Source organism: Ctenocephalides felis, unplaced genomic scaffold (genome assembly GCF_003426905.1).
Source record: "Ctenocephalides felis isolate EL2017-DRISC unplaced genomic scaffold, ASM342690v1 CF-g0.4_SCAFFOLD_01492, whole genome shotgun sequence".
Taxonomy (NCBI): Eukaryota; Metazoa; Arthropoda; class Insecta; order Siphonaptera; family Pulicidae; genus Ctenocephalides; species Ctenocephalides felis.
The window spans coordinates 33,694,236-33,710,086 of NW_020537646.1; the positions used below are offsets into that span (position 1 = coordinate 33,694,236).

General features: G+C 28.4%; 1 protein-coding gene across 1 annotated transcript in view; it reads right to left on the reverse strand.

The window, feature by feature from the left end:
* LOC113371147 (acetylcholine receptor subunit alpha-like) overlaps window positions 1-15,851 on the reverse strand; it is a 139,305-nt gene that overhangs the window by 92,746 nt on the left and 30,708 nt on the right. The window contains exon 2 of the mRNA XM_026611791.1: window positions 7,930-8,072. Coding sequence (XP_026467576.1) covers window positions 7,930-8,072 — 143 coding nt within the window. The remainder of the gene's footprint in view (window positions 1-7,929; window positions 8,073-15,851) is intronic.

Below are 15,851 nucleotides of genomic sequence, written 5' to 3' on the forward strand. Positions count from 1 at the left end.
ATTCAATATAAAAAGGACTGAGGCAAAAAAGAATGCAGATGATACTAAAGGAAGTACTGAGAATTGAAAGCTGAAGAACAAGATATGAAATCATTGGAGCAAAAGGATTCAGAATAATATATATATATATATATATATATATATATATATATATATATATATAAAATGTTATACATATTTTTTTATCCAGATTTGTTTTCATTTCTTATCGTTTTTTTCTGGAAGTGGAAGTTGGTTGATGTTGCAATGAGGATCTGTCTATGTGCAGATGGTACTACTGCCGCTTAGTCCACGAAGACCAGAGGTCTGGGCGGTAGACTGTTAGTCAGGACTAGCAAATTTGCTAGTAGTTACCATCAATTTGGCAGGAGTCGCTATGATCCATCTTCTTGAAATTGGGTTGGCGTTAATGATGCAACCGGTGCACCAGTATTTATATTGCAATTTAAGTTTCTTCGTATGAGGTTACCATGTTGAAATTACTTATAGTCTTCTCAGAAATGTATATCACTTATTAAATCTAATCATTGTTTCAGCCAGTGATTTTTATGACTTCAGATCACGGCTGTCTCAAAAACCACAATACATAATAGAAAATAATACAACATATAAAATATAAAAACACATTTCGGAAAAAGAGCAGAAGAGTATAAAGTCACTATGCCAAATAAAAGTGTTGAAATTGTCAAGTGGTTTGCTAGAAAATATTTGGAAGAAGAGGACTTTAATTCTAATATGAGCATGACCTATTTGAAGGCAAAAAGGAATAATTGAATGATGATGCTTGTAAACATTTAAAAAATACAGATGATCCAAGAATATAATGTAAAATGTAAAAAAAATGAACTATATACAGTAAGGGTTAATTGGAAAAGTAGGTGATGCCTTTATACTGTCAACTTCTCATCGTTGTGAAAACTAATAATAATAACTATACAAATTTTAATTACAAAAAAAAATTAAAAAACAAGCAGGCACTACATACAATAAAAAGACAGGCAAGACGTAAAAGAATACAGATGCGCAAACAAATACAGATAATTGAAAGCTGAAATGCACGTCAAAAGAAAGCTTTGAAGCAGGCGTCCTCAGAGTAAAATGCAAAAAATAAACTATGAACAGGTAAGGATAATGAAATAAAATGTCATGGGCTTGGTAATGATAATAATAAATAGCAGTCTACCCGAAGGCAGGTCCATGACGACATAGCATACAAATCAACTGTTTCCTTCTTCTCCCTTGTTTATTATTCTCATTGTATTACAATAAACTTTTTAACTTTCCGTAGGGTCGGAATCGAAAATGAAAGTTTTTATATATATTTACACTTCAATCATTTCTGAACATTTTAGCATACCTTAGAACAAATGTAAATATGTGTTTGTGCGTGTGTATTCGTATGTGTGTGTGGATACAAATTTTTGTCGATGAAACACGGTTCAACCAATTTGAATACAAAACATTCGATTCGTATTGATGGGAAAATGTGCTGATTAGTTTTGGGCAAAATGGTAATTCAGTTTTTGAGAGATCGGAGCGTTCGATTTGAATAATTTTATCATTTGACTTGTATTGACAAAATGAAGAACTTGAAGAAAGAATGAATTATTTTTTTTTAAATTTTAATTTCAAAGCAGGGTTAAAAGCGAGTTAATAGCAAGTTAAAAAAAATTCCAAATTTTCAAAAAAATCCTAAATATAACAAAAATCAAATTTTAGTCAGTATTCAAAAATTTCAAAATTCTCAAAAAATCATTTTTTTTTGAATTTATCAAAATCTTTTAATAAAAGTAAAACTTAAAAAAAAATTTTGGAAGTACCAACAATTTTCGTTAAGGCACCATATGCCATGCACTACTAGTTTAATTACTTTTATGCATTTTCTTCTCCAAGCTTCTACTTCTTTATGGTTCTGTACTTCGGCTTTCAGTTCCCTGTATTTATCATCAATCAACTGCCTTTTTCTTGGTAATAATACTAGTGAAAAAATTATTTACAAAAAAAAAAGAATCCAGAAATTAGCAATCCCCATAATATTACATACGCGTACTCCAAACTTTGTTTCGCATTACATAATACTTTTTCCCAACATCGACTTTTCCCATGTAAATGCGCTCCACCCCCGCCCTTAGTAGAACGCGTGTTGTACGTGTGCACCAAATACCAAACATAACAATTTGTCCCGTGTCGGGGATGGGCTGTGGTAGTTAAGATCGGTTATCTTGGTGATAGCGCTGTTATTCGGTGTAACAACGTTATATAACGCTGTTATCGAAAGTGGCTCCGTAGGCGCACGTCGCATATGTATTTTGTATATCGGGCCCGCAGGCTAGATCCGTGATCGTCGAGAACGGGTTGAAAAATTACTGATCACTTCATATTCATGATACGATATGGTTTTGGAACACGAAGTGGGAAGATGCGATTTTTAAGACTATTTTATCATATTAAGAGAGTAGTAGTATAACATAAACATTGTGTCTTTGCGTTAAATCATCTAGCTAGATCATAGGCTCCCAAACTTGTTTGTGCCTTGGACCCCTTGCGATGTTTTTCGTTTTGTTGTGAACCTCCTATTTTGCAGTGACTACATGCCCCGGTTTATCCGGGATAGTTCCGGGTTTCTATATTGTGACCGGTTTTTTTTTAAAATCATTATTTGTCTCGAAAGGATTTTCGAAAAGTATAGGTTTAAATTAATAATAGGAGTATTAAATTAACTCAACTTATATAGTAGCAATGTAGATGGGCTCAAAGATTCGTAGATAAAAAGATCCATCCCCAATATTACAAAAATAAAGTTAAGAATTTTTTAATAACAATATTTGAAAAAAATATGCAAAAGATGGGTAACCAGCTATATATCCTCAAATCAAGCAACGTCGCTATCAGTAGGTAAATGTCCATGTTTAAAAATCTATAACAAAAGTATTTTCTTTTATTGTTTTGTTTTTCATATTATGTGCACTGTTGTTTAGTTTGCGGTATTTTAATATAGGTTTTGAGACGGGGCACAAAGTCTAATTTGACTTTGATTAATTGAGGGGTGGGGTAAAAAAGACCATCTAAACCTTTAATAAAATGTAAAGTAAATTAAACCAAGCAAATATACGAGTAAGTAAATTAAGTAAAATGGTTATTTCAACTCTGCTGATAAACATTAACTTCCCGTAGGATAAATTATAGTAATGGGCCAAAAATCGAGAAAAATTTTTTCTGCATATCTTCACCTTTTGAAGGTTACTGAACATTTTGGCATACCTCAGAAAAAATAGATGTGTGTGTGTGTTTTGTGTGTCCGCATTTTTTCGTCCAAGTTTTCGGGCGCACGAATCAACCGATTTGAATGATTTAAAAAAATTCGATTCCTGTTGATTAGGAGATAGGCTGGTTTCTGGCAAAGGCAGGTCCAGCCGTTACGGAGATATGGAGCAAAGAGTGCATAAAATAGAAATCGAGTTTTTGAGAGAACGAATTATCCGATTTGAATGATCCAAAAAGTATTCAATTTGTAATGATTAGGAGAAGTGGTGCTTTGTTTTTGGCAAAGACAGGTCCAACCATTCCAAAGATACAAGGCTAAATGTAAAAAAACGCAGATTTTGAGAGAGCTAAGCGTCCGATATGAATGATTCAAAATACTTTCTGCTTGTGTTGGCAAATAATTGATTTTGGAAAAAAAAATTTCAATTTTTCTTATAATTTTTTTTGTATATCGAAAATAATTCAGAATTTAATTTTAATTTTCGCTAAAGTGCTAAAGTTTACTTATATACTTTAAATAAATAATAAATATTAAACAATGTTACATTATTTATAATAATCTATTTGAAAACATTTAATAATGCTCGAACATTTCGTTACAGTACGGGAAGTTCCAGCAATTTGTCATAAGGCACGATGTCATACAACAATAGTTTTTGATTAATTTCAGATCAAGGTTATATAAAGCATTATTTTTGTAAAAATTATGACAATAAAAAAATTATTGAAATAAACGTAAATTCGCGTTCTTGCAAGCAAAATTTGAAACCTTTTGGAAACATAAAAATTAACAATTTTTACAAACATAAGATTATTTTTTTTAATTAAATAAAGAAACCAAATATGTTACGTAATTCAGTAACACTTAATGTTGATATATCAGTAAATCATATTTTTCATTCCTACTAATAATTTGAAAATATGTTTCAAAAATCAAAACGTTATATTTTGAACTTTTTCGGCCTCATCTCTGAAACGTATGAACCTATTCCCCAAAGTCATGAAGTCTAGACATGTTAGATGTAAAATATTCATGTGAATTCAATATGTGCGGCTGATAAGTATAAATTTAAATTGTAGATAACGTATAGACACAACTTTCAATTATAAAATACAAAAAAGTATTGAAATATTGATTTAGAAACCAACCAATTGGATTTTTATTGATCCAATATTTATATTCATAACAATTTACAGTACTATAAATTACGGCAAATTTAGATGTACGAAATTAAATCTAACAAAAAAACAATATAAAACAAAAATCAACATTTTACAGAAAACTAAAAACAAAAAAGTTTTGCTGCATCGAGGTATATACCAAATTGGATATATTGGATTATTAGGTATATAAATATATATAAATATATATATATATATATATATATATATATATATATAACATTAGCGAAATAATTTTTGATGAAACTGGTACTGACAGTACATCTACACAATCTGACGAGGTAACTCCTAGCTTTCAAAGAAAAATGAGTTTAGAAATTTGTTTATCTTGATTTTTTGATATGGTATTACTTTATCACATTTAGTTATCATAATATTAGAGGAATGAAATCTTATTGTTAACATTTCCATATTGGCGCTTTAAAGGACTGCTGTTCAATTTTCGTAGTTAAGCAGAATTCTAGCCTTATGCTTATAAAATTTTAAATATAAATTAAAGAACATACTAGTGGGGCGCATGGCATCGTGCCTTATGGCAAATTGCTGGAACTTTCCGTAAAAAATTATTATCTTTTTAAAAACGATTAACATTTTTGAAAAAAAATTACTTCGAAAATATTAGATTTTTGAGAAACTATAAATTTGACAAAAAAAATTTTTTTTTTTTGAAAAAAACATTTTTTTTTGAAAACAAAAAATTTTTTTGAAAAAAGATGTTTTCTTTATTTTGACATATTTTGGAAATTCTGAACTTTTTTTCAAAGCAATCGTACTGCTTTAACTGCATAGAGACAAAATGTCAAAGCGCGTAAGCGCCGCGTCGCCGTCTAACGAATAAACATTGGTACGGAACAGATAGGAATGTAAACAAAAATCATACTTATTGTAAAAATCTCTATAAAATATCTGATAATTTGATGTGCATATGTATAATAATCATTTTTGACCGCCAGATGGCATTTTTTTTTTACTTTTTTCATTAGATCTTCTAAACCGCTAGACCTGCCTTTATGAAAATTTGATCAATTCTTTACTTGTTATACAAGTAAAATGTTTTTTGAATGATTAAAATCGGACGCTGCGTTCTCCTAAAAACTGAGTTACCATTTTTGGCAATTTTTGCCCCGTATTTTTAGAACGGCTAGACCTGCCTTCGCCAAAAACTAATCAGCACGTCTCCTTATCAATACAAATCGAATGTTTTTTGAATTATTCAAATCGGTTGATCGGTGTTCCCGAAATCGTCGACGAAAATTTGTATCCGCACACACATACACACACATACATACACAGACACACACACATACATCTATTTTTTCTAAGGTAAAATATTCAGAAATATTTGAAACGTAACGATATATAAAAATTTTCATTTTCGACTTTTTTGCGACTACTATAACTTGCCGTACGGGAAGTTCAAAATTTGGCAAATTAAAGATTGCCTAAAAAACTAACCGTTTTTTCGCGTTTATCAGAAATCAGGTAAATTTGTATTTACCTATTTTATATATTTTTAGTATTTATTTATATTTATAAGATATAAATATGGGTCAGTTAAGATTAATTAGTACGATATAGTTCAGTAACTATGTGTAATCAAGGTAAAGCACTTTGCAAAATGTACTTATGCAATTGCTGCAACCTATATCACTTTTGCAAATTAAATAGATTCTGCATTTAACGATATTCATACTCATTCATTCTTAAAAAATTGTGCTCTAAAAACATCAAAACAAATCTCAATATTTTTAATTTCTATTCAATTTTGAAGCCAACTTCATTAAGTACATCTAATTACAGTCATATAAATTCCTCCATTGATATATTCGAATTTTTATTCCAAGAAAATACATTCTCTACAAGACATTGCTCCAAAGAAATGCTTTACTGTATGAATCTAATGCATTTCCAATTTTCATTTCATAAGTTTATTTTATGAGTATCGGTAAAAAAGGAATAAAAAGAACGGCTGTCCGTCCATGAGTTTGTTCAAAGCTTTATAAAAGAATGGAAAATCATGTTTGGATAAGATGTTCGATAAAAATACCGTTTTTACGGCAGCAGATCAGCAGTTTCAATCGAACGAGAATTCTGTTAAAGATTGAGCGAGCAAATGCACTTTTTACAACATCGACTAAGGGTTATAGCCGTCAACATGATGTTGCAGGATTATGGAATTTGTTTGTTTTGCGGCACTTGTGGGCATAAAAAAAGTAAAAGATCCTAAATAAAATGGAATTGAAACATTTTGATACACTATTTATGAGGATAGTAGCTTCAGATTTAAATATACAGCAAAGCATTAATCGAGATACTTTTTAATCAAATCTAAAGTTTTGACTTGCTGAAAATACATTTATTGTCTGCTTGACTAAGAATAATTGGTACCTATGCTTAATAACAAGAAGAATTTTACGTCCTTGGCAAATAACGTAAATTTATTATTATTTTATTCACAAAATTAGGTAACCCTAACTAGCATTTGCACTAGCGACTTAGAAGCAATGCAGGATTATTTTATGCAATTTTATTACAGTAGAAAATAAATTTTGTCATACTGTTTCAAGTTGGTAGATTTTTTTATTCCGCAAAGTTAAGTTACTTCACAAAACTAAAAGATTAAAGAAGTGCCATAGCTTTTCCTAGGTGTTTTTCTATAAATATTATAATATAAATATTGTATACTAAAAGTTCTCATTTGGATTTCAACAGTTTCAGAACCTGGTATCATTTAAAAGTTATTCTGGCACCTTGCTATGGTATAACTATGCTAGTAAGAAAATTAAATTTTTTTTTTCCAACATGAATTATGATATCAGTTAAATCTGATGCGTATTTTTTATTATATTAGTTATTAGGGTAAATTTTAGTTTCTTTATAATCGACAGTCTTACTTCAATCAGTAGCCCTAAAAAAGATCAAATTGTAATGTACAAGTATCACCATAATAAAAAAATCAGAATAAATTAGATCTTTATTATTTAAGTTGATAGATTTCTGTTAGAGCTATTAAAACATATATTTCTTTAGATAAGGAACAACACAATTATATATTATATACCAATAAAATAATATGTAATATAGAGATTTTCAACCTGTGGCGCTCGAGACTGTCGATACGTAAGAAGTTTTTTCCAAAATGTTATTTTTAAATACAAACCAAAAACGTCGAAATGGTGTCAAAAAATTAATGTATAAATAATTCTATGTTATTTATATATGTTTTCCTTATACAGTTCATATTTTTGTAGTTCGATAAATAAATTATAAAAACCAACGGAGTATTTATGAAATTAGACTGTTAGAACAATGAAAGCGACGCGACAGTTTTTTTTAACGGGGGGCGTATGTATAAATAAATTGGAATCTTTACGTTATAGTTATCGTATTACAATGAATGCAATAAATTAGATTATAATTTAAAAAATATTAACTATTGAAAATTATTACATTAGGATAATAAAATTAGAATAGATTACTCACCACATCTATAAGTTGACTAAGTTTTAATTTGATCTTGACTGTGAGAGCATCAGTAACATTTACCACAGGCCTCACGAGCTTATTATAATTTGATAGAAGATCATCGTACAATCGCTTTGCATCTGGATTGCCTTGACATCCTGCTGACAAATAACAAATATTGAAAAATTAATTCAATTTTAGAACAAAAATGGCCATACGAACTTAAATGAGATATCTCATTGGAGATAAACTATTTGAAGTAAGGTGACCATATTATTTTGCATAAAATCCGGGACGGATTATAGTGTGTGTGAGAACGGGGGAGGGGGTTGGTGATGATCTGAAACTTTATATGCACATTTTTTCGGTACAAATTTTCTAGTTAAAATAATTATTATAGAAACGTAACATAGGTTACTCACACAGATAATCTGCTTCGATTACAGCTCTACATTTAATTTATACCAATATATTTACTAAATGTCCGTACGGACCTATATGGTAAATCTTTTACGTATAATAAAAAAAATTATAGAAACTATATTATTTAGGTAAATGATTCAATAGCCTAGATCCATATTTATCTCAAGATTGCATCAAGAGGACAATAATCTCATATTTGAGAGCTACTGAATTTTATTTACTAATTTACAAATACAAAACTAATTTTACCCAATTATATTCATTATTCACAAACTGGTAACTTGTACTCACAGCCAATTATTAATTACATATTATTTATTATATTTGCTATACGCCCCCTAAATTGTTGATTAAAATGATTTGGTTAAATGAAAAACTATTAACAAAAATATACAAAAACATAACAAAAAAAATTAATATAATGCGTTATTTTATTTGTTTTAGATGCAAGTTTAATTATTATAGTATTGAATTATGTTTATAATTTATAGTATTTATAGTAACAATATATACCATGATTTTAATTAGAATATAAAGTATGATCTTGCTACCCATTAAAGTAATTTATTGAATAATAACGTAACTTCATTTATCCGATGAACACTGAACATACTGGACGACCAAGTATGAAACACAAAGGACAGAATATCCCAGAGATTTGCAATTAAACGCTACCTACAGTATTTGGTGATATTGTGCAATATACGTAGCAAGGCAAAATGTTTCACCTGAATCTAATATTATAAAGCATTAGTTTAATTAATAATATCTTATAAAGCCAGAAAGATTACTTTGAGAGCAATACTGTTACATTATGTGAAACTTTGTATGATGTCAAATATGTCTAATAAGAAATACCTAAAAAAGTACTATTAGGACAATTGGTCTAAAATATATGACAAAATCCATGAAAAGGCAATATCAGCATACTAACATTAGCCCTAAAACATATGTTGATAATAAAGTATGATGAAGCAAGAATTTTGCCTAGAAATCCTCTCATTTTATCTCATTATCATTTTGCCCGTCGTAAAGCTTAACAGAAGCGTAATGAATCTATCATGAATCCTGACTTGAATGCAATCTTCTTGCATAAAATGTCAATATTTTTTATTATGAGTGATGTAAAATCGACGCTTGCTTTTTTTAAATCTTGCCCATGGGATAAAGAAAATTAAGCATTCAAGAGCGATTCACGTGTAAATTTTGCATGGTAATTTAGTTACGTTCTTTCGAGGAAAATTTATGGTAAACATTTTAGTGCCGGAAGAAGCTATAAATAGGATTCTTATTTTGTAACTAGATGCAACTAAAGTTGACAATTTTATAAATATGAGAACATTAAATGCTACTATTTTATTATTGTTTAATGACTAAAGTAAACTAGTGGTGTATGGCATCGTGCCTTAAAGCAAATTGCTGGAACTTCACGTGCCGTACTTAGATATTCGAGGCATATTAAATGTTTTCAAATAGATTATTATAAATACTGCAACTTATAAATGTTTACAGAAAAGTGAATAAACAAAACTCAATCAATTTATTTTTCTATAATTTCTAATATTGCATATGCTACAATCGAGTAATTTGTGTAAAATAAATGTTAAAAATGAATTGCAACCGTGTTTTCTTATTGTCTGACATACTTCTTCACTTTATGTATTTTTGAACTAGTATTAAAATGCACTAGTATTAACTTAACATTAATAATAAATAGGTTTAATAAAATGTACTATACATTAAGTATTTTAGTTTAATAAAGAATTAAGTATGTTTAATATAGTATTTTATTAACATTTTTTTGTTACGAAATTGTGACAAGAACTCAATTACAAAAACTGCGTTTCAGAAAAAATTATAGTGTTGAACTATTTTGCGTGAATTCCAATCTGCAATAAATTATTATTCCATGTATTTTTAGATATATCAAACGAACCTAGACCGAGATATTATAAAACACGATATGTCGAGTCAATAGATGGATTCGAACGTGAAAAAAAACTCGATAGTTTTTTATGTCAAACATTCGAACTAGTGTTATGGACTTGTGCTGTACAGAAGAAACTAGATTTTTTCTGTCTGTATTATAGGAAAACATACTACCATAGTGAAATTTTAAATTAATGACAATATTTAAGCACGCTATTTTTAACTAAAACGAAGAAAATAATTGCCTATCTATTTCTAAATCATAATACTAGAATGCAAATTTCACATATAACAATTACTTACTGAAAGAATTTTTTTTTAAATCAATTTATCATTGAATTAAAATATCAGACCAAGTCAAAGTATACGAACTAATAACTATACTATTTTGCAGATTCAATAAATGTTTTTTTTTCTTATTTCATTAATTTAATTTTAAATAACTGTATCGGTGGGCACAAAGAACAAATTTTGACGATTAGACAGTAATAAAATTAGCAGTGTTAAAACAGCACTTTTAAACTAGCTGTAAGCGGCATCTTGCCTAATGCCTGGTTGCATGAACTTTCCTATAAAAGTAAATAAATAACTCATGTGACCAATAACTTTATTTTTAATTCATGATCTACCAATCTACCTTGATCTACCAATCTACCAAGCTTGATCATCTGTCCACCGCCTACATATATTACCGTGTAACCTATTTGCTTGTCTACCTGTTTACCTGTCCACGTATCCACCTACTTACCCTTTCTACTTGTTCACCAAACTGGCTATCAGTTTGTCAGTCTACCACTCTATCTGTCTACACTCTACATAATTCAAATTCTTCATTCCGTCAACACAAGCAAAATATTTTTTGAATCATTCAAATCGGATGCTCCATTTTCTCAAAAATTGTCATCTTTAGCAGTACGAACTTGCAGCCAAATTATATGATACAACTTTCAAATACAGGCAGAAGAGAACAAAACTTATTTAGTTAGCACAATAAGGTTTTTAAGTTATCGTCTAGAAATAATGTAGACTAATAAATAGTTCTAGATTTAATACTAGATAAGATTAGAAGATTATTTTATGTTTAATCTAATATGTATAGTTTAATTTGATTAGTTTATAAGACTACCTGGATCAAGTCTATTTCAGTTTAACCGTTTTCTAAATTAACTACTACTTAACAACAATAATATCAGGACCACCACTGGGCGGCCTGGTATGCCCTTTCTATTTTATTAATCAAAAAAATTACTAGATATCTTATTTTATAGATAGTTGTAATTATTAAATGAAATAAAAAAAAATCTTCAGCAGTTTTAGCTCAGTATCTCCTAAATCGGTGGACCTGTCTTTGTCAAAAACTACTCAGCATATGAATCGAATGTATTTTGAATCAATCTAATCGACGCAATTAAATAGCTTTTCAATTCAAAGCATAAACATGCAAATGAAAAAAAAAAATAGAAAAATACAGTACAATATAAAATTAGCTTTCACCCATTTCTAAACCAATATATCTAATTATATCTATCAATTTTATTCATAATTGTATTGATAATGTGCATTGCAGCAAAAAGTCAAAATTAATCAAAAAATTAAATATTCAAATATTAAATTTTTTAATAATCAAATATCATCACTATTAGATGAAAGACCACTGACCACTTGTGATGTCGTTAAATAAGTAATATAGTTGGTTAGAAGAATTATCACAACAGCAACAAGTTATAGAATCCATAGGGGCGTCCAATAATCACGTGATCGATTTTTCAAAGATTTTTGGAACCCTTGGTGATACGTGGTGATATTTAAAATTACTGCCTCTCCCCCTCCAAACATCTTAGTTACTTGAAAAAACTGTAAAATTTTTGACTTTTTTTAAAATTCAGGTAAAAAATAAATACACGTGAAATCTAACTATACCCTTTCCTCCCCCACGTCATATTTCGTAATTTTTTGTCAAATTCCCCCTCCCCCTAAAAACCTCAGGTCTAAACTATCAATAATATAGTTACAATTAGACAAGACAAGAGAAGTTAATAATTCAATGTGATGACAGCACGACCTAATAATATTCTGATATATTAAAAAAATTATTATATCAATTATTTTAAATCGACGATTCTTGACATCCCTATTATAGAAATTGTTGGGCACGTTCCTGCGTGCTCTAATGTTTGTATTGGCACAAAAAATCCTTTCGGAATCTTCTGCGCGCAAAAAAAACTTGACGCGTAAAAATAGCATCGCCGTTTAAAATAACGGCCGTCATCAAATTTACTATCTGCTATACGCAGTTAGGAGCAAACAAAACCAACATGGTCCAAAGCGTAACTACCATATATATTGATAGTTAAATTTATATTTCAGCTGTGATGAATTATTTCTGTATTTGCTTTACTATTTGAAAGGTTTTTGATTGGAGTTTCGACTAATGGCATTTTGTTTTTTTTTCACAAAAAATAGTTATTGCAAAAATATGCATTTGAAATTTGCTGCACAAAACTGCTATTAAATAACAATTGAATTCATATTTATATTTTACTCCAATTTTTATTCCATCACATGACATATTTCGAAAACGTAATAAACTAAAAATAACTAAAAATAATCATAGCCAGATAAAAACAATATATAGCAAATAAAATGTTCAGGTCAATTTTATTTATATATTAAATAAAGAAGAGATGTTTAGATGTTTTCTTTATTTTAGAACCAAAAACTTGAAATCAGCGACTCTCTTTTCTCGGTTTGATTATAACTAAATTCGTCAGTGAATAAAAAAGACTCTATATGTTAATAAGAACATTCAATGTTGAAATTGATGTAAATGTAATTTAAAATTAATATATGTAATATAATGCTTAACAATTTTGGACTGCAATATAGTATAGTAAGTAAAAATAGATCATCCATCCTAGTATGAATAATTGATTGTAAAGATTGCGATGCAATTTATACAGGACAACATCTAAAAAAACTCATTATTCTACATTACACAAATTCCAAATTTAAGAATAAAAATCAATAATTTATAATCGTAATTATCAATCGAATACGTCTCAGAGACGCTTTTCAGAATCATGCTTCATTCAAATGTAAAAAACGTAAATGTAATACCATCTTTTATATATGATTTACAATATTTCTATTGTATGAAAACATTTACTAATTACATTTTTTATTTTACAAATAGCTATATTGAACAGCAACCGTTGTCTGTTTTAGTTATATTTTTTATCTTTCTTAGGTAGCATTTTTGACTTAATTAATTTTTTCCCGAAACAAATATTTCATCTCAAAAACATACTTGGATATTTACATTAAAGTCGAAAAGAGTATAGTAACACCATGTTATTCAATCCGCGGATTTAAACATATAATCTTGTGCCATTTTCGCCAAACAATAAACAAACTTCAATTTTACATTTTTTAATGTTTGTTATAAATTTAAAAAAAATATCTAACAATCAAAAATCATTGAAATATAACAAATGAATCAAATCAATGTATGTATACATACAAAATCAAAAGATATTATTTACGAGCAACATATTGATTTTTAAACTTTAATCTCTATTAAACTTATTAAACTAAACTAAAATGTTGATTTAATTGAAATTCAATGAATATTTGATTTAATAAAACATATAATATTTTATTAACTTCACATAGTGTCATAACAAACGCTTTCTATAGAAACATAGTAATAAGAGTTTCTATTGATATAATTTATATAATGTAAATTCAGCGTATGTTTTGCAAATTTTCAAAAACATTAAAAAATCCACGTATGTTTTGCAAATATTCTTATGTTGAGTGATCTATAGTATGATGATTTATATGATGATTTGAAAATATATTTATTGAGTAAATACTATAAATTTTATAGTAAAATAGAAGTTTATATTTTGACCATTTGAGAGTTAAAAAATTTAATTTAGGCATTTGATAAATTGTTTCAGAAATATGGTTTATAATAAAATTCTATATTTATATAATAATGTATATAAATATGTTAAGATTATATTAGTTAGTCCAATTGCACCAAAATAAAATAAAACGTTTTTAAGTTTCGAATTCAGTAAAAATGTGTTAAAGAACAATTGATTGAGCAATATATGCGGATCAAAAGGAAAGGTCTATATACGTGAAAATATCTAATATATTCTTCGGATCCGATCTTCCAATTTATATAAATTGCATTTACATATAAATTTTCTTTATCATATAAGACAAACAGAACTGTGCCTGCGTGTTACATGCACGTACTGCCTGAGATTTATTGCTGAGGAAACACACCTAACACAAGGGCGCACGAAATCTTTCGCCCCGAATTAATATTATTTTAATTACGTTTTCACTATATTTAATGACAAATTAATTAAATGATCTCTAAAAACTTCATTTCTTAATCTCTCATTTTCAATCCGTTTATTTAACTAATTGCTAGCGAATTTTTTTCTTAGCTAAGTGCAATCTTTTATGCAGGAGAGTTAGGGGCTATCTGTAACAGGAATAATAGACGTTATAAGACAAATTGTAGATTTCGCTAATTTCTGAGAAGAATTACTTAGAAACAAAACAAACTTAAAATTAAGTGAAGAATAAATCATCAGAGATAATATTGTCATTTTTTGTGGTTACTACTAGCCCCGGTAGATGTTCAAACTAGCCCCAAACACGGGGTAAGTTGAAACACCGCAACTTTTTTAGTATTTGAATAATTGTAAAATAATGAACAACAGTTGTGGAATTATTTTTACTTGATGTGCAGAAGAGTAATTACAGCAACTATCTATTTTCATTTCGTAGAAATATAATCACTGGATCTCAAGATACATTAATTTGAACAAAAATCTGTTACAACAAGCTCCTAGCTCCTCTTTGTGAATATAAATTAAAAACGTATCTCGATTGTTTAAATAAGCGACTAGAATAAAGCAACGCAGTTGTCCTTACTAGATCTGATATATTTCTAACATATTTCATTATTAATTTTGTCTTAATTATTTTTGCAGAAATATTCCGAAAGGTTTGATAACATGTTTGGGATATATAATTTCAAGTGAAAATTTATTCAACATTTTGACGCTTAATGTGTGCCATAATTCAGATCATCAACCAAAACAAAAGCAAAAACATTACTTCAATATGTCCTCTGCTTAAATTTTTTATTTAATATTTTTAGTTATGTATTGATTTTTCTTATTCAAGTTGAAACGTGTCAGCACTCTTTTAATTGTAGATTGGATTTTAAAATATTTTTACATTTTAAAGCTTTGTATACAATAAAATATACTTCTTTGTAAAATACGTAATCGTTAAACAATATACATAAACATAAAATTTCCAATTTCGGGTTCTGGAACTCTCTTACAAAAACTTAATAAAGTCATCTATATTTCAGACACACCGTTTTATCGCCATAAAAAAGTCAGTTCAATATTATACATAGATAGTAACTTTTCTGGAAAAGCTCATCAATTATCTTGTTTCGAAGTCAACGAAATAAACTGTGCAGTCTAGAATAATTTAAAAAAAGCAAATATAGAATGAGTTGAATAATGAATTATTTCTTCAAGAATCTA